The 27,509-nt window shown below is 42.6% G+C and overlaps 1 protein-coding gene and 1 long non-coding RNA gene across 2 annotated transcripts in view; one reads left to right on the top strand and one right to left on the bottom strand.

Annotated features, from left to right (window-relative positions):
- Window positions 1–5,033: 5,033 nt before the first annotated feature.
- Window positions 5,034–12,259, top strand: LOC138716753 (uncharacterized). Its single transcript, XR_011336719.1, has 3 exons — window positions 5,034–5,170; window positions 5,249–5,375; window positions 11,784–12,259. It is a non-coding gene; the product is annotated as an uncharacterized lncRNA (long non-coding RNA).
- A 9,327-nt stretch (window positions 12,260–21,586) lies between these two features.
- MRPS6 (mitochondrial ribosomal protein S6) overlaps window positions 21,587–27,509 on the bottom strand; it is a 46,363-nt gene continuing 40,440 nt past the window's right edge. The window contains exon 3 of the mRNA XM_069872078.1: window positions 21,587–22,222. Coding sequence (XP_069728179.1) covers window positions 22,042–22,222 — 181 coding nt within the window. The 3' untranslated portion in view covers window positions 21,587–22,041. The remainder of the gene's footprint in view (window positions 22,223–27,509) is intronic.

Genomic DNA, 27,509 nt, shown 5'->3' with positions numbered 1-27,509 from the left:
TAGCAAGCCATAATCCATTTGCTCTGATAGCTATTTATCAGGACATAAAGGAGCAATGAACAGCCTAATTCAATTTCGCCTTAGTAAAAGGCTCAGCTGTCAGGGAAGCCTGAGCTTTCTGGAGTTTTCCTACTGAACAACATGAAAAATTCAGACAAGATGGATGCTTCTCAATCCCTTGGGTCTGAGGAACAGCTTGCAGTACTTGAAGCAGTACTGCTTCCCTTTGGTACGCCCGTTTGGTTAAGGAGTAAACAAGACACATCTTATCTGTACTAGATCTCTCTGGCTGCTGAGCATATTCAAGAAAATTTGGATTGATTATCTCAGGCAGCTTTCCCAGAAATTAGATCAAACAACACACTGGCACCTATGCATAGCCCAGGAGAAACAGCAGGAGCCAAGATTACCCACCTTGCCCTGCAGTGCCTGTAGTTTGATACACAAATAGTTCCACAGCAGCAAAGCTCACCTTTGCCATGAAGCTACAAAAATCCTTCACCTTGGCATCAGTGAAAACCTGGAGAGGTGAGAAAGCACTGAAAACACACAGAGGTGGGCAAGTATGTGAGGAAGTGACTCCTTCTGAAAGACACCTCACCTCAAACTAACTCACCAAAAATTGCCAAAGCACATTCCTTCCCAGCATAAGGGTGTTCTCAATGCAGTCCACATTTGCCAAGTCAGGCCAAACGCAGAATTTCATGCAGTCTTTTCTGTGCCCTGTACCCACAAAAACCAAGCCACATGCTCACAAAAATGTTCTCATGCACATAAGCAGGACTTCAGTTAAGCCACTGCAGCAGAATCATAGAATCATAGAATAGTTTGGGTTGGAAGGGACCTCAAAGATCATCCAGTTCCAACCCTCCTGCCATGGTCAGGGACATCCCACTAGGTCAGGTTACCCAAGGCCCCATCCAGCCTGGCCTTAGACACCTCCAGGGATGGGGCATCCACAACTTCCCTTGGCAGCCTGTTCCAGTGCCTCACCACTCTCATGGTGAAGAAACTCCTCCTAATGTCTAGACTAAATCTGTCCCTCTCCAGTTTATACCCGTTCCCACCTGTCCTATCACCACAAGCCTTTATGAATAGCCTAGCTTTCTTGTAGGCTTCTTTCAGGTACTGGAAGGTCACTATAAGTAGGCAGGGTCATAACTAGGCAACTTTGATCTACATTAAACATGGCTGAACTGAGGAGTCAAAATGTAGGCTTCTTTTAGATGGTTTACATGCTTCTTGGTTTCACAGGCTGCAAAGGTCGACTGGGAAAACTGCCAAACTAAAAGAATTTTTTGGCAAAGAATCCATTTCTTATAACGATACCTGCCTGCAGTTTCCCAGTTGCTGCACACAAACAAGATAATGATTCAGTGAATTGTTCACATATAATCAGCCATCTAATTGTGCGTGCAATTGCCAGGCTGGAATATACAAATCCACCTGCAAAATTAATATCTGCATTCTAAAAAATGAACTCTGTAAGGTCTATGGTGACAGGTAGACAGCAAGGTCTAGTTCCAAATGTTGTCTTTGACCTTATCATGGAAATAAATGGCACTCAGTTAAGTTCTCAATCTACTTCTGATCATCTGGCTTTGAGATGACTTTTCCTAACTACTAAACTGCCTTCCCTACAGTCATCCTTCACACCGCTGTGGGACCATATATAAAGTTCTGGAAGGTTCTTCATCAAGGTAAAGTGCACCAGCTCCGCTGCATCTCCTGGAACAGTTCACAAAGCCAGTCCCCTCTTTTCAGTTCTAAAGCAGCTGACAGTAATTGCTTGTTCTGTCTTGCTTCCAAGCAAATAAGAACAAGGACCTAAGGAACAATAGAGTAGAAATGATACTTGTGAAACAAGCATGTTTTAAGTCCTAGATAATCAACTACGACAAATGCATCCATAAATGTATAATTGTTACATGAAGGGGGGGGGAGCTGGAGAGGTACTGTGTTCAGACTCAAAACCCACTGACATTACAGAGGGAAAAGAAACAAGTCGCCTGGAGCCAATGCAGAAACATCACCAATGGTAACTCACTAATGAAAGGCCCTAAGGAAATGACATATGGCTAAATTTGAAAATTCAAGAGGCTATTCAGACTGGACAAGCATGCAGTTGCATGTTTGAAAAAACAGTCATAATGAAGGCAATGATAAATGACTGTGAGCAAAAAAAAAAACAAAAGGGAAATCAGAAGAGCCAAAAGTGAGTTTAAAAAAATCAATAGCATACATTGTTAAAACAAATCAACTAGGGACCCTTTCAGGATTTTTCTACATTAGAGCTTCTGTTAAGGCCAGGAGTATGCTTTTGAAGCAAATCTCTTGATCTTTACTTAATATGCTGTGTTCATGTCTCAGAGCAGACAATCTCAGATGAAGCTAAACCAGAAGATGCACTCTGGGAACGCACTGAATGTGCTCCAGTTGCTAAGTGCTGGTCACTTCACAGAACCAGGTCAGAATAAATCTGAAATAAAAGCCCCTTGAATTTGTAGAGTGTGTGGATTCTGCATTCTCATCACCACCAGCCATTCTTCTTTGCAGGCCCTCCCCTACTGGCCAGCATATACACAACCTCAGTGTGTCTGAAACTTGAAATGAGAATCTGAGATTAAATATGAACCACAAAATGTGCGAAGTAACCTGAGCACTCACTAGACTGGTGAGTTTTAGGGAAACAGTCACAGCAAGGACGACATCGAGTGCACCCTTAGCAAGTTTGCGGACGACACTAAGCTGGGTGGAAGTGTCGATCTGCTGGAGGGTCGGGAGGCTCTGCAAAGGGATCTGAACAGGCTGGACCGCTGGGCTGAGTCCAATGGGATGAGGTTTAACAAGGCCAAATGCCGGGTCCTGCACTTGGGGCACAACAACCCTACGCAGTGCTACAGACTAGGAGAAGTCTGGCTGGAAAGCTGCCTGGAGGAGAGGGACCTGGGGGTGTTGGTTGGCAGTGACTGAACATGAGCCAGCAGTGTGCCCAGGTGGCCAAGAAGGCCAATGGCATCTTGGCTTGTATCAGAAACGGTGTGACCAGCAGGTCCAGGGAGGTTATCCTCCCTCTGTACTCGGCACTGGTGAGACCGCTCCTCGAATCCTGTGTTCAGTTCTGGGCCCCTCACCACAAGAAGGATGTTGAGGCTCTGGAGCGAGTCCAGAGAAGAGCAACGAAGCTGGTGAGGGGGCTGGAGAACAGGCCTTATGAGGAGCGGCTGAGAGAGCTGGGGTTGTTTAGCCTGGAGAAGAGGAGGCTGAGGGGAGACCTCATTGCTCTCTACAACTACCTGAAAGGAGGTTGTGGAGAGGAGGGTGCTGGCCTCTTCTCCCAAGTGCCAGGGGACAGGGCAAGAGGGAATGGCCTCAAGCTCTGCCAGGGGAGGTTTAGGCTGGACATTAGGAAAAAATTTTTCACAGAAAGGATTATTGGGCACTGGAACAGGCTGCCCAGGGAGGTGGTTGATTCACCTTCCCCCGAGGTGTTTAAGGCACGGGTGGACGAGGTGCTAAGGGGCATGGCTTAGTGTTTGATAGGAATGGTTGGACTCGATGATCCGGTGGGTCTCTTCCAACCTGGTTATTCTATGATTCTATGACATTTCTGAGAAGCTAAAGGGTTCCTTTGTACTCTGTACTAAAGATGTTGAGGCAATACCTATCCCAAGCCTGCATTTTTTAGCTCCTGAAACAGTCTACCTAGGAGATAAATATGTCAGAAATAGTGGCTCGTGCTAGAGTATGTGAATTAGTCTTAAAAGCACCTACTTTCTATGCTTACCTTCATGAATCTGGGTGAAGTCAAGTCAGGTTCTTGCAGAAATAACTAAACTCATTAAAAACAGTCACTGTTTCAATGGCTGGGGGGACAGCACAGTTTTCTACCTCTTTTTTCAGGAAGCTGAAGAACTGAGTGACGCAACACTGGGCCTCAGAGGCTGAAATAGTTTAAAAATAGAACAAGAAGGCCCCAAGAAGACCACTCAGACATGGTCACTTCCCACAAATGTGGCTTCTGTCCTACAGAAATCAAGTATCATCTGCTTTTTAGAACATAGTGCTAAAGGCACTGGAGAACCGTTTGACAATGCTTTGCAGGTGCTCTAAAGACTGCCAACAAAGGCCCCGCAGAAGTCACTATGGGTGTGAGGTGGATGTGAGAGTCACTGCAGTTTAATGAAGCAGCACTCATCAGCTGATCTGCCGAGGCTCTTTGTGCCATTGTAACAGAGTGACTTTTACTCAGGTGTCTGTGCTCTGCAGACACACAATTATCCTAGGCTGTAAGGCCAAGCAATCTCATGCAGCAAAAATTATCTAAAAATCAGAAAGCAATGATGTAAAAATCAAGAATCTATTTTCCTTACGGCTAAAGGTGGCAATGAGACCCTTCCAGTGCCACGCTAGATGTGCTTTCTTTAAACACAGGCTCTGATGACCTGGAAAGTGAATTGGGCAGGGAGGCAGCAACGTTTCCAGTTATTTAGGTTAGTCAGGCAGCAGCTGTATGATGCCAAGCAAAATTCAATGCTCATAATAATAACGAACAGCACAAGGGAAGACTGTCTTTCATTGTTGCAGAACACTGCATCAGCTCAGCAAAAGGCTATCTGTGCCGCTTCAGATGAGTCCAGGGTAGAGTACCCCTACTGAAGGTTTGAGTGCAATCAAAGAACTAAGATATTTTGGCTTTAGAAGAAATACCTTGCAGAACAATGCAGAATTTATCATTCAAGCTTCCTACATAAGCAGAGGTGCAGGCACAGATGGGAAAAGGCACTGCTCACTTCATTTCAAAGTCAGCATCACAGAAGTCACTACTGATCATTGACCTCCTGTTGTCTTCTTCCATCTGCCAACCCAGTCAAAATAAGATAAGTTATTTTAAACAGTTTATCCAGTAGGGTTTTGCTGCCACAGTAGACTCACTTTAATTGGAATAGGTTAAGGAGTACTCACACAGGCAAATATGCCATCAAATCAGAGCCAAAGTTCTTTATGCAGCAAGGTATGAGAAATAGCTGGGGACAAGCTTTGAGGAGTGCAAAGGGGTAAAGGGTGTGACAAAATTTAATGGTAGCACCAGAGACAGGATGGATTGACTGTACCCAAATACTGGAATACAATTCCCATGAGGCTATTCAGTTATCTAACACCATTAACTGTAAGTGCATTTAGTGCATTTTAATGTGATGGTAGATAAAATGTTTTCAGCGCTGGTCTGATGAATCAATCTTTCCAGGCCTAGTGTGGTAAATGTTAAGCCGAGAGGATCCAGAAGAGTAAACTGAGAGCATGTTCTCATTGAAATCTATCCCTGGACATTCTGCAGGGCATGTGTGACTCGTCCCAGCTGTTAACACCCAAGGGTAAAATGCTTGCAGTCACTAGAAACTCCAAATGCACCCAAGGCTATTGAGGTAACACTTGGGTCCTTTTGCCACTGTGCAGGCAGGGACAGGTAGTGGCCCCAGCAAGAGATAAAGCTAAGCAAACTTTGTGGTCGTCCTGGCATTTGCAAAGACTTATTCACTAAGATCCACAGATCATTTCCCGTGTATACAGAGGGCTTGGGCTCATCAGCATTCCCTGCTCCCTTGTACTGCACAGGGAGCTATCTAACAGTTATGCAGGATGCAGTTTGAATTCACCAGGCGCTGTCACATGAACGGGATGGGGAAAGAGTTAAAAGTAGATAGACATAGGCTAACACACAGTGGTCTAATTTTTGTATTCTCCCTGCTCACCGTTTTTGGCCACAAAAGGATAAATTCCTTGGAATTGTTTGTTTAGGGGTGGAGGAAACAGGTGTTATATTTATCTGCAACTATCGTTGTCATGCAGTGTTGTATGTACTTGTTCTGTTAGCCAGGAACCAGTATGCCCAAACAGTCTTCGGCACACAAGTAAACAAAGCTTGAAGTTACTTAGGCTGTGCTTACATGTCTACTTTAATCCAATACAAGTCTGCGCTGCCACTGGCTGAAGCTGCTTGGCTCTTGCCCCTAAGCCACCACACATCAGTGTGCTCCTGCTCTCTGCCCAGGGTTTTCATGCGCCAAGAAATTAAGTAGCCAAACAGCAATCCAGATCAGGGAACCCATGTATCTGTAAACAGACCTTGTTTTTTCATGTTAGGCTGTTTTTCAGACAGATCAACCTGGCAAAGCATGCAACTACAGTGGTATCAATACCACGGACATTTTGGTGGAAAGGATAGCTCAGGGGAATGTGGTGGTCTTTCCAGAATAATGAGCTTCTTATCTGTAGGCTTATACCTGAGTTCTTTTGCTGTCAAAATGATCTTATGTCTCAGGTGTTGTGTAGATCTTCCTAGCAGTTTTAAATTCCACAATAAATAAAATTGTACTCTACTCATAAAATCTCTAAAAACAAGTTTCACAGAAGTAAAATTTTCCATGTACGAGGATCATTGATATCATGCAATATTTGTATAGCAGCAAGAAAAAATAAAATATGGACAAGAAAATTTCCAGAGATCATCTTATGACTGTAGTTCCAATAATGAACATTCATTTCAGAGCTGATCAAAACTCAGAACTTCTTTTGCCATCAAAATTTTAAATTCTGAAGTTTGGTTTTGATCCATGGATAAGACCAAGTATTTTGGCAATTTCTCAATGAACAGACAATCTGGAGGAAAAGAAGAATTAAAAACTATTTGCTTTCCAGAATCAATTTTAGGTATTTGAATTTTCATTTTAAAATCCATTTTATTTTATGAAAGTTCTCTTACTTCATATTTTACTGTTATTTCATGACTAGTCAATAGAACTAATCACTAATACTGACATGTCATAATATGACATACCAAAATTTAAATATCCTTCTATTCTACCGAAAAGCATTATTTTTAAAACCATTAAGGGCAGTCACTGCCTAGTATCAATCAGCAAGGAAGTTAAAATATTTCAGTCAGCATTGAACAGAAGCAATTCTAAATTACTTTTAGAACAAAATAAATAAATTTTAAGTGATAGAATGTTTGACCTGCATGTCATACTGTATGTACTACCTTGATGCTAACCGCACATACAATATCTAGAAATGGTTTAAAACACTGAAAAATACAAAATAAAACAGAACAAAAATAAATAAATAAAAAAGAACATCACAGCTATGTAAAACAAAATGTGCAGCAGAAGGAAGAAAGTAGCAACCCATTTCATTCTGCTGCAATTTTTGAGCGAAATGTAGCTCCATCTTACTGATGAAAGCATTTTTCTTCTAAGCTGATATGATCATTTCTGTGTGAATAGCAAAAAAAAAAAACCCTCACAAAATGTCGTTTTCAAAGAGAAAGAAATAATAAGAAAAACATTATACTAAATTCTTCTGCTTTTCTGCTTCTTTTAAAAACACTTGTGTCACTATTAATTACCATGCCTTATCTCTAATAACTTTCAGGTGACCTGAAATATTCTGGGATAATATTTGAGTAATTTGCCCTAGCACATTTTAAGTGATGAGACAAACAAATTCAATGCACAGCCTCTTTGTGACTTTTTTAATTTGAATTTTTTATACAACAACTTTAGCTCTGCTAATGCCTCTGCAACAAAAGGAAAAAGTCTGAAGCACCGTGTGTCCATTCCAGCAACCCAACAGGGATCCACCAAACCACCGAGCAAAGACAAAACTGGAATTTTTAGCTACAAAACACAGAAAAGAGGCAAAACACCCTGTGAGCTGCAGTAGTGGAGAAGCACATTCCTCCTGGAGGATAACAACATGGGCAGCTCCTCAGAGCAAGCTGTGAGCTCACGCTGAAGTAGAGCACTGAAATACTGGCATTTTTCAGAGAGCCCTCAAACATTTTGACACCTATTTGCAATGCGCACAATGGCATATGGCAGCCACTACATCCCCAGGAACCACCACGTCCTCACCTGCCCTCCAGGTCCTACTAGCACTTGCTTAACCAGTGTCCTAAGTAACTAAAGAAAAATAAAGGGTTATTTTAGTTTCAGGATCCAAACAGGCGGACAGTGGTTCCTAAAGTCTCCACTGTTAGGAGGCTGCAAGACGGGCATCACTTGCATCATGATTAGCCCTCCCTGCACTCTGCAACGCTACTGCACACCCAAGGCGTCTGTCCTGCAGCAAGGGGGACATGAGGGTTTTGGGGCAAGGCCATTGCCATCCTTTGCTCTTACACAAAGAATGAACAGCTCTGGGTTTATCGCTGGGAGCAGCATGAAGTGCTGGCGAGAGGCATGTCAGAGTTGGTTGGGTGCTCATTTTCTCTCCTTCCCAACCTCACAGAGAGCCTGAGATGTAAGGAAGCCCATTTACATAAATGGAAGAAATTCTCCTAATGAAGAGTAGGGAAAAGAAAACAGCTTAATCACCACAAGCAGCCCCCCACCGTGCTGGAGATTGGATTTTGAGAACGTGCTCCAGACAGGCTCTGCAGTGGGTTGTCACAAGCAGTGTCTGGTAGTGATAACAAAACCCCACATCTTCTTGGGGGAAATAAACATTTAAAGTTGCAGGATGCAAGAGCTGTATCTTAATATTGTTACCAATTTAACAGGAAACCATTTCACTAATATGCGGTGGTGTAACGGTGGAAGACTTTTTGATGTAGTAATATCATAGAATCATAAAATGGTTTGGGTTGGAAGAGACCTTCAAGATCATCCACTTCCACGCCCCCTGCCATGGGCAGGGACACCTCCCACTAGACCAGGCTGCTCAAAGCCTCATCCAGTCTGGTTTTGAACACCTCCAGGGATGGGGCATCTACAGCTTCTACTGGCAACCTGTTCTAGTGCATCACCACCCTCACAATAAAAAAAAATCTTCCTATCATCTAATCTAAATCTCCCCCTTTTCAGCTTAAAACTGTTACCCCTTGTCCTACCGGTGCACTCCCTGATGAAAGAGTTCCTCCGCAGCTTTCCTGTAGCCCCCTTTAAGTACTGGAAGGCTGCTATAGAAATCTTACCATGAGCACAACCGTTGACAATGAGAAATGAGGGGACTTTTCTCACAATCTGAGAATGACAGAGGAAACTCTGGCATCTGCTTTTAAAATAAGCGGTTAATTTCATTTCGGTGACACACACTCGGATGCAGCCTTTCATCGCCAAGTGTTTTTCAGAGAGTTTTACAAACTCAGCAGGTTCTGCAAAACTGTATAAGCACACATGCACATTAGTACATTCCTGCCTGTTCCTAAGGTGCAGCTGCCCATAAGGAAATAAAACCTTTTTTTTTTAAAGCAGCAGTGCAAAGCAGGAGATAATCTAAGGAAAGTAACAGCATGCCCTCAAGCATTTTCATTGCCCATGCTGGGACACAGCAGGTCTTGGGTATCCATCTATGGAGCTGTACGCACCTCTTATCTAAACATCCACAGCCACACTGATTTCATGCAGTGACTCAGAGGGTGTTCAGGTCCTGGTCCTAAAAGATACATAGGTAGCAGTTCCAGTGAAAGCCAAGTACGTGCATGCCTATAAGGCTCTAAATTCCAGATATCCCAGGCTAAACAGTGTGCAGACTCAGGGTGCGACACAATCCCTGCACCAAAAGCTAGTAGGCAGAGAATTACATGAGCTATAGTTACTATTGCCTGTCTTGCAGTGGGCCCTCCCCAGCCTTAAGACCTTCTCGTGCCATCTTCCCTGCCCATGGCAGGGGGGTTGGAACTAGATGATCTTTAAGGTCCCTTCCAACCCTAACTATTCTATGATTTTATGAACTTGATGCCAGTCCCTTCCCAGGCAATTTTCCACGCAAGTACGGCAGCTGAGTGGCCCATAATGATGTTCCCTGCTGTAGTTAGCTACAAGTCAGAGTGATCCTCTGGCCCACTGTCAGCAGGTTGGGACAGCATTTTCTACAGCTGGCTGCAGAGAGCAGAGCAGTACAGAAATGGAGCCTCACGATACAATGGTTGAAATGCTCAGCAGGTGTGCGTATGCCAGCAGGCAGCTTTAGGTGTACAAGCAGTGAATGGGCAGTGAGTACAAAAGGCAGAAAACACAGACCCAGCTTGCTGTGGGAAGGCGTTAGAAGACTATCAGTACCTGGCTTATAGGCTTTGGTGCCCAGATCTTGCTTAACTTCCTACTGCTGGGCAAACAGTTGGAAACTCTTTGCTTTAGAGTGGAACTTAAGCCCTAGTATCTGACCTCAGCCGAGTAAGCAAACCTATGTCTTTGATGAACGTGCCAAGAGTTCAGAGTAAGGAAAGAGTCTCCAGTGTAAGGGGAAGTGATCTGAGGCAGGGGAGCTTCTCCTGAATTCAGATACCAGGTTATTCGATATAAAACCAAGACTCCAACCTTTTATGACTATTCAGGTTCTTGCCATCTGTGTTCTTACCTTCTCCAGTCCAGTCTACAGCATCCCTACCTGCAGAGGACAGGCATTTTCTTGTCCACACCAGTCCAAATACAAAGCAGTCAGTCCTGAAGGCTGACAAAGTTCATTGCCAGCAACCGAGCCAAGGGACTTCTTAGAATCATTGAATCACCAGGTTGGAAGAGACCCACCGGATCATCGAGTCCAACCATTCCTATCAAACACTAAACCATGCCCCTTAGCACCTCGTCCACCCGTGCCTTAAACACCTCCAGGGAAGGTGACTCAACCACCTCCCTGGGCAGCCTGTTCCAGCGCCCAATGACCCTTTCTGTGAAAAATTTTTATCTCACATCTGTAGTAGTAAATATTCATCTCTGGTCACATTGCCTAAGGTTGCCGGCCCAGAGTCCAGACCCAAGCTTGGATATGTATGATGTGAACTGGTAGCATCAAAAGTGCCCAAAGGAGTAGAGCTTAAGTGTAAACAAATCCCCTCCTATGCCTACCCTTTCCTGCCTAGAGACCAAACTGCTGCACTCTGGCTAAGGTGTGGAAAAAGCCAACGCACAGTGAGTGTGAACAGGGAGCTCAGGCTGAAGTGTGAACATGCAACCTAAAGTAACTGAACACCACACACATTTTCTGTGCTTATACCTTTTGATCTCAAACAATTTATGAACAAAATAAAATATGATTCCTGAAGGCCATAATTTAGATGGTTTATTTCTGTAATTCTTTCCTCACTCTCTCTTGAATTTTCTTCTTCCTGATTAGACCACTTGGGATTTTTAGTCAAGTGTTTTCTCAGACTATTTCATTATTTTCCTCTGCTTCAAGTCTCTCTCTTTTTTTAACTGAAAAATGTCAAGTTTGGCCACCCCTCGTTACCTTACTCCTGGTTTGGTATCTTTTATTTCCCCAGATTCTCTCCCTTTGTCTCTTGCTAAATGAGATATCTTGCCTCCTACTAATCCTCCAGGGAAAAGCTCTTAGAAGGAATTGACTAACTTGATGGTAATATATACAAAGCTACCAATAAACATAATAACTATATAATATAGATGACCCTTCCTGGAAAGTGTCTTATAAGAATGTTCTTACTAATGGGAAGTTGTGGAAGTATAATCATGAGTAGTAGAAGACTTACAAACAAGCCCTCTAGCAAACACTGTGACAAGCACAGTGCTGCCTTTGTTCTGAGCTTACACCTTCCATTTTGTGCTTCTTCCACGCTTCCGACCATGGCGGATGTGGAGAAGCTTGTCCACAGAAGCAACAAAAAAAGATGGTATGAAAGGGAGCAAAGACAGTAGGCAGATCTAGAGAAGCTCTGCATCTAAAGAGCACTAGCTTAACAGCATTTGATACCAATCAGTCTCTTTTATAATGTTGTTGGAAGAGTGAAGAACCAGCTATCTTCCCCCTTTCTCGTTTTTAAGGCCCGTGAGTCAAGGAGAAGATTCAATCAGAAACTAAATCCCTGGATTTCTCAAACTCAAAAATGGGAATCTTCCTCTCAAACAGATGGCAAGTTGTAGGAAGCCAGGCAGAAACAACAGTTACGTTTTACAGTGAGAGTGATTAACCAGTGCAAGAGGCTCTCCAGAGGAGGGACTGGATTAGCTTTCATTTGAAATCTTCATTTGATATCTTCATTTGAAATTTGGCTACCTTGCGTAGAGAAAATCTATGCCAAGCTGAGCTTGTTGGGCCAACTTAAAACAGGTCAGAGCGTGGCAGTAAGTAGAGTCTGTGATAGCCAGTAGATTAAACTAAATTATCTAAAGCACTTTCTGACCATTAAAGTGTGCATGACTCTACATAGCCAAGACAGTGCAGTTGTAAATAAATGCCTTGACACTTTCTGGACACCTCAACTGATCTCCACAATCTCTGCAGAGGACCTGAAATCAAGTTCCTCACTGGTCATGGACAATGATAGAAGTGCTCAGTGAGAAGAACTCAAAAGATAATAAATTAATCTGGAAAGGCATTAAGGAAGAGATGAGAGAAGTGTGGAAGAATATATGAAAATTAATCTAATTATAGAAAGACACCTGGAACAGCTTGAAAGTTAAATAAGTGGAAGTACCTCCAAATTACAGTTTCCTACAACAGAAAGAAGATTGACATATCCTGTTTAAGATGGTTTGCTGCCTGACAATGAGGCTCAAATTAAAATATTAATTTGCACTTCTTTATGGTAAAAAGTCAAAAACATATAAAGAACTGGACAAAGGGGGAAAAAAAGAGGGTTGAGGCATTTTCACTGAAATTCTGTCTGACATTCAGTTAAGGGACAGAACTTCGAAAGATGTCAGAAACAAATAGCATCTGTTTATCTGGAGTCAGAATAAGTCTTTATCTTTCCCTAAGCATGCCTACACACATGCAACCTTGGAGAAGCCAGCAGGCTTTTCATAAACTCCAGAAGACTCTCAACCGAATTGTACAAGGTATTTTCAAATAACACATAGCACAGAGGAGAAAACTCATTAAAGTTAATTGGCCCACCTAGAGAGTCTTCTCTCTGACAAGAGGTGCTTTTAAAAACAAGAAACAGCTCTGTTGCTAGCACTGATCAAAGTAAAAACATTGAATTCTTGGTAAAACTTTCCAAAATTTTTACTTTTAGCCAGGAATGAGGAAAAACTGACATTTGAATGAGGGAATAACCGGTATGCAGGTAACCTGCTAGACTTTATTTTCATGATTTAAAAAAAACCTATTATTTTTCAAGGAATGTTTGTTAGAAATATTTTAGGAGAACACTGCTGAAAGATCTGATTTTTGCACCTGGGTGACAACAAGCAAGTCCTTAATTCTTCAAATTTTCAGTTATGCACTTAGCTTTGTGCAAATAAGCAGTCAGATGGAAATCAACAGAACAAGCCAAAGTAAATATACACTTCCCCCACTCAGACCGAAGGAGAAATAAATAATGTAGGAATAAAACAAAGCACACATATGTGTTTCCAGGAAGGAGATACCTTGCTGACCATCTGGACTTCTTAATTTTCATGTTCATAAAAATACCTTAGCAAATACTTTTAGTAAAACTATCTACAACGGACTCCAACTGGCTTCAGTGGATTGGCCACATTTACCATTAAAAGAACCCATAACATTTCTGTGGATTCTCACATAAGGAAGACCACTATTGTACTTTCTTAAATGACAGCATTTAAGAGACCATGTAATTCAAATCATAACAACACTCAGAGGGGGCTCTTGCTCTTCGCAGTGCAATTAACTGGGGGTTACAGACCACAGCTGTTTTTAGAGTTCCTAGAGGTCAAGAAGAATGTCACGTGCAGGAGCTGTAATCACAGTGCTGTGATTTACAATCCTCTTCACAGTCATCGGCCCCACTCGTCTCCAAGCGATTACTCAGTGTCAGCGGAGGCTGTGGAGAAGCCGGCAGCACAGACCTACACAAGAAGTGCCACACACACAGTAGTGATTCACTCACCGAGCACAGAAAGCCTTCAGAGAAACCTTCTGCAGCCTTCAACTGGAAAGGTGGGATGCATCTATTCTGCCTTATCATGCTTTCCAGCATCCCTTCCCTCACCCTCCATGCTGCCCTGGCCTCAGACTGTCTGCAGGGATGCTACAAAAGCCCCTTAGTTGGTACAACAGGCTGGGAACCTCACCAGTGGCTTTCCCAGAGCTGCCCAAAACCCTTATGCACCCACAGGATAACATGGCACCAGCCAAACCACTGCACAAACCAAGCTGCTCCCTGCCCCGCCACAGACACTGTGTCTCCAGAGGTTGCACATCACCCAGTGCACCAGTGCCAGGGAACTACAGCAAGATCTCGCACCAGAGCCAAGTCCCACTTGCTACTTACCCTGCCACCAGGCCCACAGACCTCCTCCACTCGTGCAAAGCCCAGGCAGCACCAGCCAGCACAGCCAGCCTCTCCAGGCACCACGTGCAGGGGCTTGAGACCATTTTGTCACATGCAAGGCTACCATTCCAAATCCTCCCTGTCTCAGCCAAGCCCCCTCCGTTCACCCTGGAACCTAAGCTGCAAAGCCAGGGCGCTGTAGAGGGGACGAGCCCAACTGGTGCTGTCTCCAAATTAGGCAGGCATTGACTGCACACTGAGTGAACGCACCTCCCAGCGTACGGTCAGAGCAGGCAGGAAACCCCAGGCAATGCAACTTTTCTCCTGGAGACAGAGAAGGAGGAACTTATAAGGATCCACAAAGTGACGGTGGCTCTGATCTACCAATTCACCAGCTGTGACACCCCTGATCTCCACCGCAGGCCACCTGCACACACCTCATTCTGGCTTTCCACCAACTTTTAAGCCCCAGTCTCATGAGAAGTTCAAGCAGTTGAACTGGCAGTCTCTGGTCAGGGGTAGCAGAGAACGGTGGGGGAGTGCTGCTCAGGTGGTGGCTAAGGCAGGTGAGGAGGAAGGAGAAAGGCAGGTGCAGCACCAGCATTCCCTGGCCATATCTCTCCGTGCATTCCATAGCCCCTATGGCATATCCAAGGACCATCAAATGGGCAGTACGGTCAGCTCTGTCAATCACAGGTGACTCCCAGTGGATTTCAGCTCAAAGCACTCCCTGAGACATAAGATCTCAGAACAGCCTCAAGCATCTAAATGAACATTGAACAAGTACCTTTTAAAGACAAATATTGGGCCCATTGATCAACAATCAATGGTCATTTTGCAATTCTCCAACCAGAGAACAAAGATTTCTTCAGATGTCTTGCAAATATCTCCCACCAGCTCTATCACTATATTGAGTCTGGGGAGAAAACCCCTTTGCTGCTCTACCTCCTGATTCACTAAATCATTTTTCAACAGAGCTTAATGAGGGTGTCAATGCACATGTGGAAGACGGAAGACCCATCACATCAAAACAGACGCAGCTACTACCGACCTGGAGACCTGTGTAGGAATCCCAAGGTGAAAGACCCTATGAATGAGTAGCTGAACATGACCCAACATAGAATCATAGAATAGTTAGGGATGGAAGAGACCTTAAAGATCATCTAGTTCCAACACCCCTGCCATGGGCAGGGACATCCCACCAGATCAAGTTACCCACGGCCCCATCCAACCTCCAGGGATGGGGCAGCCTCAACCTCCCTTGGTAACCTGTTGGTAACATACCAATCCCCCACCTTCCAGCTCAGCCTGCATCCTGACAAACAAAGCCTGGGGTTCTGGAGTTTCTTGAAAACCACTTTTCCATCCCAAGATTATGAAGATTTTCTTTCCTGATGACAGTCGTCCTTTTTCTGGCAGGAATCCTAAGCCCTCCTAATGCGGCTCAGATGAATCTGACCAGCATCATGAGGGCACTGGTTGATTTTTTGTTTCGCTTATTTTTTCCTTTTGGCTGGGCGTAGCTCTTATGTAATTTTTTTCATCAATATAGGGGAGGGCATTATTTATAGGGGATTACAGGGATTACTAAAGCAAACCATTTGCACTTTCCAGTGGCTGGTACAACTCACAATATCCTACCCTGCCTCAGAGTTAGCAAGTTGGAGGATCAAATGATTTTGGTTTGATTCTTCTCCAGCATGCTGATGCAGCACAAGTCTTGTGTCCACACTTTGAGCACACTGGGCACAGACCCATGCCCACCAGCTGCTTCCAGTACTCCTCGGCACAAACACTCAGATTGCTTCAGGGCAGGAGAGAGGGATGCACTTTGGGTTTTCCCCTCAACATTCCTACACGCCTCTGTGGCCTGTACTTGCTTGGGTCCCTTCAGCTTCTACATACAGACCCTTTACCCCTTTGACACCCTTCTCCATCACACTTTTCACCCAGTGTGGTCCATTGCGAGCACTGCTGCAGCCGCTTGTTGAACGGGATGCTCAGCACCGTTCTCCCCTCCATCCCAGTGCTACAGATCCTAGCACTTCTAAGGTGTCTACTTCTTTGACATTTATGGAGTGAGGGTATTTCTTTTATGGTATTTCCACTCACTGAGCAAGACAATGGGAACGATGCCCATACATTAATAAGAAAATAAACATTCTGCTCCTTACATTTTCCTCAGTCACATGTCGCCTGGGTACAAATGCATCCAGACAGAATAGATTATACATGATATTTTCATTCTGCCTGTCACATACAAAAAAAACCCAGTGGAGCAGGCAGCTTGCGAGAGCAAAGTATGCAACAAGACTTCTCCACCCTGCTTCACCTCACTGCTGTTTTCAAGCTGAATTGTGAAGGAAAACTCAAAATGAAAGCCTTTTGGTCCCTGCTCATTACTTTCACATCAGTTCTCAGCATAAAACTGAGCTGAACTTACTTCATTACCACAGTCAGAAGCTTTAGGAGAGCCCTGCCTCTGTTAGGCATTATCCAGGGTGCAGCAACCAGCTTCTGCACAGAATCATCGCATGAAACTTCATCAGCAAAAGTTCAGAAGTCTGCAAACCCTGCTAAGGTAGTTAAAGGATTCCCCTTAAGAGAACAGTGCATCATACTATCAGGATGCATCTGCTCCCACAGAACTCAGCCAGAGGCCACTTACTGATTCAGTGGAGCCACACCATCCGCCAAGACTATCCCCAACATAAACATGTTGAAGATTTTAATAAGCCAGATTTTCTGTGCCAGCTAGCGTTCTCCAAATAAGGTTGACTTGGCAGCCAAAGCATAACAGAGAAATAACAGGGACAAAAACGCTCCCAGGTTTCCAGTGAGTATTATCTCCCATTAAAAATGCTTTTAGAAGGCAACCTTGGATACTCCAGAACTGGAATTTGTCAATGCATCACTCCCCCTCTTAACAAGCATTCGATAAGTGTTGACTCTCCCACTCCTCCACAGCACTGCACAAATAGCTGTGCAAACAGAAGCAGCATTAGCCTAAGGTAGCTCACCAGCTGCAGCCTGCGTGTTTTCAAAGGTCTGTTGAAGCGGCACTAAGAAAGCAACATATTACACAGGTCACAGAGAGTAACATATTTTTAATCTTCCCTTCAGACAGCAGTTGGGAAAATGCATGTCTTGGCTCCATTTCAATTCTCACTTTCACCCCATCCAAACTTCAGAATTCTAGGAAAGGACACAATAACAGTTCCCTTTCTAATTTCCCTTGTTCTGTTTCAGTGGGTGGAGGCACATAGCACCAGTCCCGATGAATTTATCAAGCAGCTCATTTGCTATAGCTGTGTTTTTCTGAGAACTCCTCAGTCAGATGTTGCATGAAAATCATGCCAGCAACGAAGTTTGAAAAAAGTGAATCATAAAATCTAAAAGGCCAATAGAAAGAACCTCACATTTTAAACAATACTCATGACTTTTAAGCCCACAATTACATGCCACAAGTTCAAAATATCTGAGAGGTTTGTCTTAGGATTCTTGAACATTTATGCTGGGGACACTGGTAGTGCTGGACAGATCCTTGAGCTTCTCCGAGCAGAAATAAGACATGATCAGTCTGCCACACATTAAGAGAAACTTACATGACTCCAACAGGACTGCTTTAAATTTTACTGTTATGAAGGAAGATTTTGAAGCAACTTACTAAACAGAACCTGATCTCATTAAGTGACAGGTGATGTTTTTCAGTGATCAAAGCCTAGATTCAACAGTAGGATACCATGAGTCAGTTCAACTAATTGCTCCTCAGATGATTTCCAAAGCAACACATCCCTGTGTGCTTCTCCTACCCAGCTCAGCCTGCAGCTCCAACAGTCTACTCCTAAGTAAAAGTCCAACTTAAAGCTGATTTTCAGAGTGCCATTAAAACATTTAGTGACAGACACATTCTGCAGACACTGAGGATCCTGAAATTCTTTTAGCTCACACTATCAACAAATGGGATTTTGACAGACTAGTCTGATGTATGGAAGATGCTCTCAGTCCATGGGAGCAAATCCCCGTACGCACCAGCCTCCTGGGGTCAAGCCAGTGGCCACAGCGAGTGCTTTGCAAGCAGAGTGCTGAGTGCTTTGACAGTGCAGTGCCCTCAGTCTGCTGAAGAAACCATCAGAGTGCACGATTCATAGAATCATAGAATCACCAGGTTGGAAAAAATCCACCAGATCGAGTCCAACCATTCTATCAGTCACTAAGCCATGCCCCTCAGCACCTCATCCACCCATCCTTTAAACACCTCCAGGGAAGGTGACTCAACCACCTCCCTGGGCAGCCTCTGCCAGTGCCCAATGATCCTTTCTGTGAAAAGTTTTTTCCTAATGTCCAGCCTAAACCTCCCCTGGCGGAGCTTGAGGCCATTCCCTCTCGTCCTGTCCCCGGTCACTTGGGAGAAGAGGCCAGCACCCTCCTCTCTACAACCTCCTTTCAGGTAGTTGTAGAGAGCAATGAGGTCTCCCCTCAGCCTCCTCTTCTCCAGGCTAAACAAGCTGGGGAAGGTTGAAAAATCAGGAAAAATTAGTGGCTGAAGAAATAAACAAGATCTTCACCATAAAACCACTTGCACAAATTTGTTTGCTGAAGGTTAAGACAGAGAAGAAAAAACCATTCCTGAGCTAGAACTACCATATGTTATTTTAATACTTACCCAACTCAATGTATCCCCACAATCTGCAAATAAAAAAAATACCAAAAAAAAGAGTATCCAGAAGCATATAACTACTTATTTTACACACATGGGAACATAAATTAAGGAAAAGTCAAAGAGTTTCACTACTGGATTCCTTGGTAAACAAAGTTTAAAGTATTGACATTTAAACTGTTCAGGCCTATGGAATGCCAGTGGAGTTCCACATTTTAGGTATTTGCCCACAGCCTGGCTGCACAGACTCCTCTGGCTCTCCAGTGACACCACATAGTGTCCTGAAATTTTATTCTTGGAGATGGAGTTGCTTGCAGCCCAGTGGAACAAAGCAGCTTTGAGCGATCAAAAAGGGAAACCCATCTCAAAGACATGCTAAGGTTTCCCTTTCTCTGAGGGAGAATTTATGACTGTTCAGGGTTCAGTTATTTGTTTCCTTCTATGTCACAACTCAAGACTGCTCATTCAGATCCAGAACTGTTCAAATCTTCTTATACACTCCTGCATTTACAGCTATTGAGAGAGAAGGCACACACTGTTATGCATTAGTTTCCCAAAATAGCTAACTACCAGTCTGGGTGGCTGACTGGGCTAAAAAAATTGCAATCCAAGGCTCCTTCCTTAGCTTCCCCCACCCCACTACCTATTAAAAAGTTCATATTAGAAACTATCAATTATGAAGAAAATAGTACATCCATTTGAGAGCCAGCGATTCAGCAGACCTTTTATAAATAAATCCTGCAGCTGAGAAAGCACCAGTGCTCATGTAACCAGGCACCCATCCGGTAAGCGCAGCTCTGCGTGTGGCCACTGGTTTCAGTGGTCAGTGTTTCTATCCCAAAGGCAAAAACTACAACTCCCCTTGGTAAGATCTCCTTGTGCCCTGTTCAGTGGCCTACTGGAGACCACTTTCCCTTGGAGCCGGCACTGCTGTATTTCTTTGGGATCAGCTGTGGCTCCAAGATGTGTACTACTGCCAACCCACTCTTGGGGTGAGCTGGACGCAGCAGCCCAAGTCTTTTGCTAAATGGGCCCCACAGAAAAGAGAAGCATGAATGTCTCACTGACCAAAGGTCCCAATTCACAAAAAATAATGTGATGGGCTCACTCCTAATGAGCATTTGAGATTTTCCTACTGAATGCAGGCATCAACCTAAAAACCGGAACAAATTTATTGCATCAATTTTAATATTACACTAAACAAAACTGAATAAAGAGAAGCATACAATATCTATATGTGCACAGCCTTGGCAATCTAAATTTTGTGAAGTTGAACACTTATATATTTTCTCTTCCACTCAGATGAAATCTAGGTCCCAAAGTTCTAGCCAGAGGCAAAGTGACTTTAAAGTACAGGCTTTCTGTTCACTTTCTATTTAAGAAGAGCTTCTGAAAAACTTCTGAGTAAGACATATTCTTTAAAGCATTCTATTTCCCTACTTGTAGTTTGTGCTTTCTATGCTGCAAAGCTGAATTTTCAGCAGCCCACCAGAAAGGAAAGCTCAGGGAGCCAAACCTGCAGCACAGGCTTACAAACCTCTGGTTCCTCCTGTGGCTAAGCTCACACCCATATGGAAGGAAGGTCTGTCCTACAAACAAAAATCATTGATAAGAAATGCTCTGCCTGGAGCAGGCACCGGTACAGACAGCAACCACGTGATCAAAACCAGCAGTAACTACAAAAATAAAAGCACATTTAATATAGTACTATCTTCAGCAAGTGTGTAGTGCATTCCCTCTATTCTTCTTATAATTTTTCCCAGGAAAGAAGAGACAAAATGTGACAGTCTGCTCTTAAAAAGTAGATTCAAAACCAGAGAAAAACACCAGGATAAAAAAACCAAAACCCACAAAAATGCACACATTCATGTCTCCTAAATAAAGATGTACAGAAAGAAGCTTTCCTTTTTCATTTTTCTAATGCACTTTTTCATTTAACAAAGAACATATTCAGATAAACCACTGGTTTATTTCTTCCCCCACCCCCACAAAGGTCTGTATCCAAGGAAAAAAGCATCCCCTCCAAAAAAACTAACCCAGCTACTTGCAAGAAAGAGACAGACAAACTTGTGATGAAATAGCATGCTAGAGAGCAGTCACACCAGATCTGTCACAGGTCTCTGGGAATCTGACCTTGGCCTCTGCACTGGCCTTCCCTTTAGCAACACACAATTCCAGAGTGCCAGAGGAAGCAGCTTCTGCATGAAGCTCATTCAGGTGAAGAATATTCTCTCTGCATAACAATATACGTCATCTTACTTTCTTCTACAAAAATAACTATACGCACACACTCCTCCAAGAAAAAATGGCCAGTACATTCCTTCAGTAGCATGGCAGAAACATCGAGATCCTCTGGAAGCTACTAACTTTATGTCAGATCTGCAGGAGGTCAAACTACATTTATGTCATCTGTCATATCCATTACCTTTTCTCCTGTTTTTACAAGAGCAAAAGACAAAATACATGTTAAGATCTTTGTCCTGATACTTTTCTCAGTTTGATATGTCCGCTTGGGTCTAACTAATGGTTAAACAAAGCATCCTTCATTCTTCTGTTCATATATAAGCATGGTTATTCTCTAACCTGCCACCTGGAAGTTTCTGGCCTTTTCTATAGAAAATACTTTTTACCTGTACTTTGAACTTTAAGAAAGAAGTATGATGTGTCTTTTGGCAGTTTAAGTTATTTTTTCTTGTACCTTTTCTGCTTTTAAAAAATGAGTCAAGTTTTATTTTTAATCACATTTTTATTACCTTTTCCCAAAAGCAAACAAAAAAACCCTTCAAGAAATCGCATCCTATACTGCTGTATTTACACTGTAGATTTCTTAATCGCTTGTGTAAATATACATATTCTGAAGTAATATGTCTTTGGATAAGAATGCTATTCTTAGCATTCTGTTGATGAATAAATCTTCATTATCGATGTAATGCTCTAAGAGAAAAGAAAACCAATTTTCACAGTTGTCAAATATCAAGATAAGCACATAGACTAAGTCTATTCAAATTATTTTAAACAAAAAGAAACATCAGATGTTACAAGAACTTAAGATAGTGTATTATACCACACACATAACATGTTCCAAACTGATTTTTTTCATGGACATTAGTTATCACAACTGTTTTCCAAAGCAGGAATAAAAAATTTTTTTATAAAGTTTCAAATATGTTATTTATAACATTCACTTCTTCTTGGCAATTAGTTTATCTTCATTGTTGACTGGGATTATGCCACTGCATTCTTCTGTCTTTGAAACAGGATACTTTATAAAAGCACGTCTAATTACATCAATATCACGTCCTAAATGATCCATCATGGTCGATACAATCGAAGGTGGGGCCTCTAAGTCTATCAAAAAATACCTGCAATGAGAAACATACACACAATAAAAAAAAATACCTGTACTGCAACAACTTTAATTCAAGCTCTGTGGGATTTCTTAAATGAAGCTTTCTCATTTTTTCTTACATTTTGGTACCAGAATTGTTTTAAATAAAAGCTCAGTATTATCTTGATTTCAAATAAGAAATGTTCAACTGAAGCAAGCTCAGCCTGCATTTGTCTTTGTTGCACAGCACTCCTTACCCAAGGAGACTAAAGAAAGCTTACTCTTCTTGTATCTATTCCATTCAATTCCACAACTTGATTTGAAGTGCCTTAGAAAAACCTTAGGATGGCACTTTCATTTCGGTTACAACATGCATCCTCCTCCTTCGAATTCACAACATTGTTTCTCTGGGGAACAGATGTCAGTGTGAAATCTCAAGCTTATATACATACAAGCCCATTTCTTCCTTGAAATTTCTGCTTTAGAGCTGAATGTAAACAAACAAAAAAGCAAAAGAAACCCAAGGAGATTGATTTATCCCAAATTAGGCACATCTTTGATGTGAACTTGGCTTAAATTTTCATTCGGAGGGCAGGAGCTGAAGTCACATACAGGCAGCACCTACTTGTACAGTCGGGACGTGACGAGCATACTGCCACGCTGACCTTGATGGGATTGAAAAGGCCTTACTACCACACAGGTACAGCAGGTATAAAATGCACTGCTCCAGGTAAGCATTTTGTATCCACCACACAGCTGTCTTTAACATTTATGAAGAAAAAGCCAACCACCTACCTACAGGAAGGAGAATGTTGCTCCCTATTAATATTCCAGGTCATTAAGGTTACTTCTGCAATAAACACCTTTGCTTCAGCAAAGCGCTTGCCTCATGAGCTCAGCTATAATTTTCCAAAGCCTTTTAAACTCCAGTACACCTAAACAAGCAAAGAAGTGTACTACACGTCATGAGCCCCGTTTCGACACAGGACACAACTACACATTGCTCATTAACTTAATCTCAGATATGCAAATTCAGATTCTATCTTTTGATGTGAAATGTACCCTAAATTAATTAGCAACATCATGTCTACTGTTGTGTAATTTATGAGTGACCTAGTGCCAGCCAACATACTAATGCAAATATTTGCTTTGTGAACAAACCAGTGTTTCTAACAGACTGGTAAGCAGAAAACTTTCTAGCCACTTTGTCTGCATTTGGCATGGCACTAAGTACAGTATAGTAGAAAGACACTGCCACTGCCTCAGAAATCCTTCTGAAAAGAACTAACCACTGCCCTCGTCTCCAAGACTATCAGTAATTTAAACTGATAGCACAGCACTCACCACCTGTTTCATCTTACTCTTTACAAATCCTCTCATTAAAGCTCCCCTTTCCTCCTAGTCCACTCAAGCACACCTCCTCATGAAGTAGAACCTGAAAGTGATATCCCTTAAATGAAATTGTATCACCCAAGCAGGGCTAAGCATCCCAGTTTGATTTTAAAACTGTACCTAATAGTGAGGACTTTGATCAGCAAAGGGCATAGACTCTTATTAAGTCAACTATAGCACAAGTATCGTGCTTTAGAGTCCACCTACATAAAGGTAATCTTGGTCCCCAAGACCAGAAGTTGAACTGGGAGAACAGGAGATGGGGGTCATCAAGAGCAGAGACACTCAGGTTTTTCATGCTACAAAGTTCATTTTCATCCAACTAAATGTGTTACACTAAGTTACACCAACAATATTACACAGGAGACCCCTCAGGCCAGAAATTACTCAAGCAGCATATGCTGGATTACTGCACACTCTGCACAGGGGTGGAATCCACCTGAGGCAAACATGGCAAAGAAGCTTCTCCTTAGCTAGACATCCTAAACCTGAAACTGTTGCATAGGCATATACATTAATAGCCACAATTCAGCTCTGAAGCCTTGTTCAGAAAGACCAGCCCGAAGCACTGAATTCTTGTACATGACAGGTCTTATGACAAAACATCTCCCCGCAGCCCATACTGCAGCAAAGAGCTCTCTAGAATAGATGCCAAGCTGGTGCAGGCTGTGGCCAAGCATCACTGAAGCCAAAGGACCAGTGCCAGGTCATGTCAGCAAAGGTGCCGCTCCTCTTACTGCAGCAGGGCTGCTGGGAGTTACAGGAATAACTTGCCTCAAGAAGGTTTTGGAAGAGCTCTAGTGGGCTCAAGTCCTCCTTGCAAATCCTCACAGGCTTTGATGAGGAATAGGATTTGGCTTAATATAATTGGAAAACTACACTGCCTACTGTTTTCTGATCTCCAGAATTAAAGGACGCCACCTGGTTAAAAGTTTAGGGACAGAAACAATTTTTAAGCTTGGATAATTTATTAGAAATAGTGCACAGCAGCTTCTGAAGGATGCACATCCCTTAGAAAGGGAAAGCCATATTTTCTGTTAAAGCCATTAAAAGCTAGTGGTAAATTTAACAGATGCCACTGAACTCTCCTCCTTTGGAAGAAGCCTTCCAAATCCTCTCACTGTTGCAACAGAAAGGAGGGTAAGGGGGAGAAACTCTAGCTTGCAATCCACCACCACTATCATGCCCCCTTCCCTTAACAAGAGCATTAATTCATATTGCAAACAGTGTTCTTCATTGCACCATTTTAGTCCCACTTTGAGAACTTAATTTCTTTTCTGCTTACAAGTTGTATGCTGCCTTCCATTGTGTTCCTAAAACAGTGATAGTGGTTTGGTTTTTTTTTCTACAAAGGCCGATTTGCAACTTTGTGCTATCCCTCACATTAGCAAAGGGTGGAAATTTCCACTGACGCACTGTTGATAACTGAAGGAGAAAGGGGGGATGGGAGGATGAGCTGTTACAGCCTATCTTTATGACTCCTTGCAGAATAGGTATTTTATCCAAGGATACAAAACTGCAGTAATTGGGGACAATGCAAGTTTTTACAAACAACTCCCACTCTTCAACGTTAACAAACAGCAACCGCCTTCCTGTGCCAAAAAAAAGAGAGAGAAGGAAAAGAGAGCCAGCCTAAAATATATTATTTCTTCATTTAAAAAAGAGAAGAAACTAACAGCTGCAAAAGCCATAAACAAACAGGATTGACAATGCAATCCCTGAGGAGATCTGGAACCCCTCCCCCCAAAATATACACCTTTTAATCAGCTGTCATGAGGCCATGGAGTTTCTTTTAATCCACCCTCAATAAGGCACACAGCAACCTTAATTTCAGGCAGTGATCTATGACCCGATACGCAATGCTGTAGCTACTGTTTGTGTAGTAAACAAAACCGAATCCCAGTGAGACTTATAGACAGGGAAAAATACAAGAATGCAGGAGAGAAACCACCTCATTCTTGCAAGCAAAAATGCGAAAGCATTCAGGCTCTCTAGGAGTCAGCAGAGTCATCAGGGGAGAAATGCAGGAAAATTCCACTGATTCACTATGAGACCACAGTTATTTTTGTCATCGTGCTCAGCTGTAAATATGAGGATGATTTAAATGCAGGAAAGTAGTCTATCTGCTGAAACATGTTAAAACAATGCATTAACTGAAATAAACTTAAAATACAATCTCAAATAAGGGAAGACATGCCTTAGCATATTCAGGGGTTTCATTCTTCCTTTTTAACATATTCAAGCCAGAAATTGTTTGAATCTTAAGTCCAAAGGATACTCACACAGTTTGCTCTCAAATGGATGGTCTAGCACTTCAGAGAACCCTGAAAAGCACCTGGATCAAAACTCACTTACAAATCCTCCTAGAATATGACTTTGTCAGCCTGGGGAGCCAGGGGAAAAACATACAGCAGACTTGGAACCACACAGCCTCTTCCAAGGTTGTGCCCAAAATACACCTGTACACTTAAATTTCTCCTTTACATAGTGGCAGTACATCCAAGTAAGATTCCTCAGTGGGGAGACAGAAAATAAAGGAAAGAAAATGTTCTGATGAACACGTAGAAGTGAAGCATTCCATTATTGCTGCTCCATGTCGGACGGGATGAAGCTGCAGTGCGTAGCCCAAGGGGGATTCAAAGAGATTTTAGGGGCTTGGGATAGCTAGTGAGGGAAACTGGGACCCAAGTGATTTTTTTCTTCCCTCCTTCCAGTTACAGGTGGTGACATTGTAAGGTTCACACACGTCCAGTCTAGCAACTGAGAAGTAACAGATGACAACTAAAAGCTGGTACCTCAGTAAGTAGGCTGCGTCACATCAATGATGCAAATAATTCGTAATAAGCAAGTACTTTGGGGAAAAATACATTTTACCATCCAGAGTCTTCAGAAATTTCATTTGCCAAATTCCATACATAGAAGCCTGTCATTAAGGTAATTAAATAATGGAAAGATATTTTTGCAGCATTGTAGAATTATTTAAAAAATACTGTTACACTGCAAAAATGAAATCAGTTAGAACTATTTGGAGTATTTGAAAAGTCATGCTTACCAGGCAGCATTTGAAAAGTCTGCAGAATTGTTATGAACAGGGCTGAAGTTACACAGCAAGTATTAATTCTGCTTGTGTCTCTTCTCTGCCTCCTCTATAACTGACAGCTAAAAAAAATTCAAAATGATGACTGACTGCCATCTCACTGTGCTCACTATTTGAGACCAGCCATCACATTTAATCAATGTGCGTGCACAAGGTTGCTACAGAATTTAGTGCATTTAGAAAATGATAGTGCTACCTCAACATCACTACTGCACAGTGCTATTTCTTCTGAAAAGTATCAAAACTGCAAATTGCGCTCCTGCAAATAAGGTGGAGGGGAAAAAAAATCAGGGCTCTGATACCTGAGGTACATGCACATTTACATTTACGTGCATTTGAAGGAAAAGTAATGGTTCAACTCATCAATGAGGAAAGCCCCATCTAGTGGAAGAAGACAATCAATTTCGCAGAAAATAATACAAACGTGCCTAATACTCAAACATGCAAAGCAGTTTTGTTGTCATCCAAGTGCATTACAGACCCAGAACTCCTTTTTGCTAAAACAGATAAAGATGTTCTAAAATCTGAACAGCAACAAACAAAACTGCGCATTAGCTATAAATTTAGTATGGTGCTGTTAAGAAAGGAAAGCTTGCGACCTCTTACATCTGTTTTTCTTTGCAACCTTTTGATCTGTTTTTTCTTTCCTCCTCTTTGGTCTTCCATAGCCATGGAAATCAAGACAGCCTACTTGAGAAGCTAACCACATTGGTACATTTATCTGCAGGATGAAACTTTGCAATAGTTTGTATTTTACTAGGGGCTGGAGAGAAGAGAGAGAAGAGAGAGAGAGAGAGAGAAGAGAGAGAGAGAAGAGAGAGAGAGAAGAGAA

This window comes from Phaenicophaeus curvirostris, chromosome 1, assembly GCF_032191515.1.
Source record: "Phaenicophaeus curvirostris isolate KB17595 chromosome 1, BPBGC_Pcur_1.0, whole genome shotgun sequence".
Taxonomy (NCBI): Eukaryota; Metazoa; Chordata; class Aves; order Cuculiformes; family Cuculidae; genus Phaenicophaeus; species Phaenicophaeus curvirostris.
This window is presented reverse-complemented; position numbering and strand designations above follow the sequence as displayed.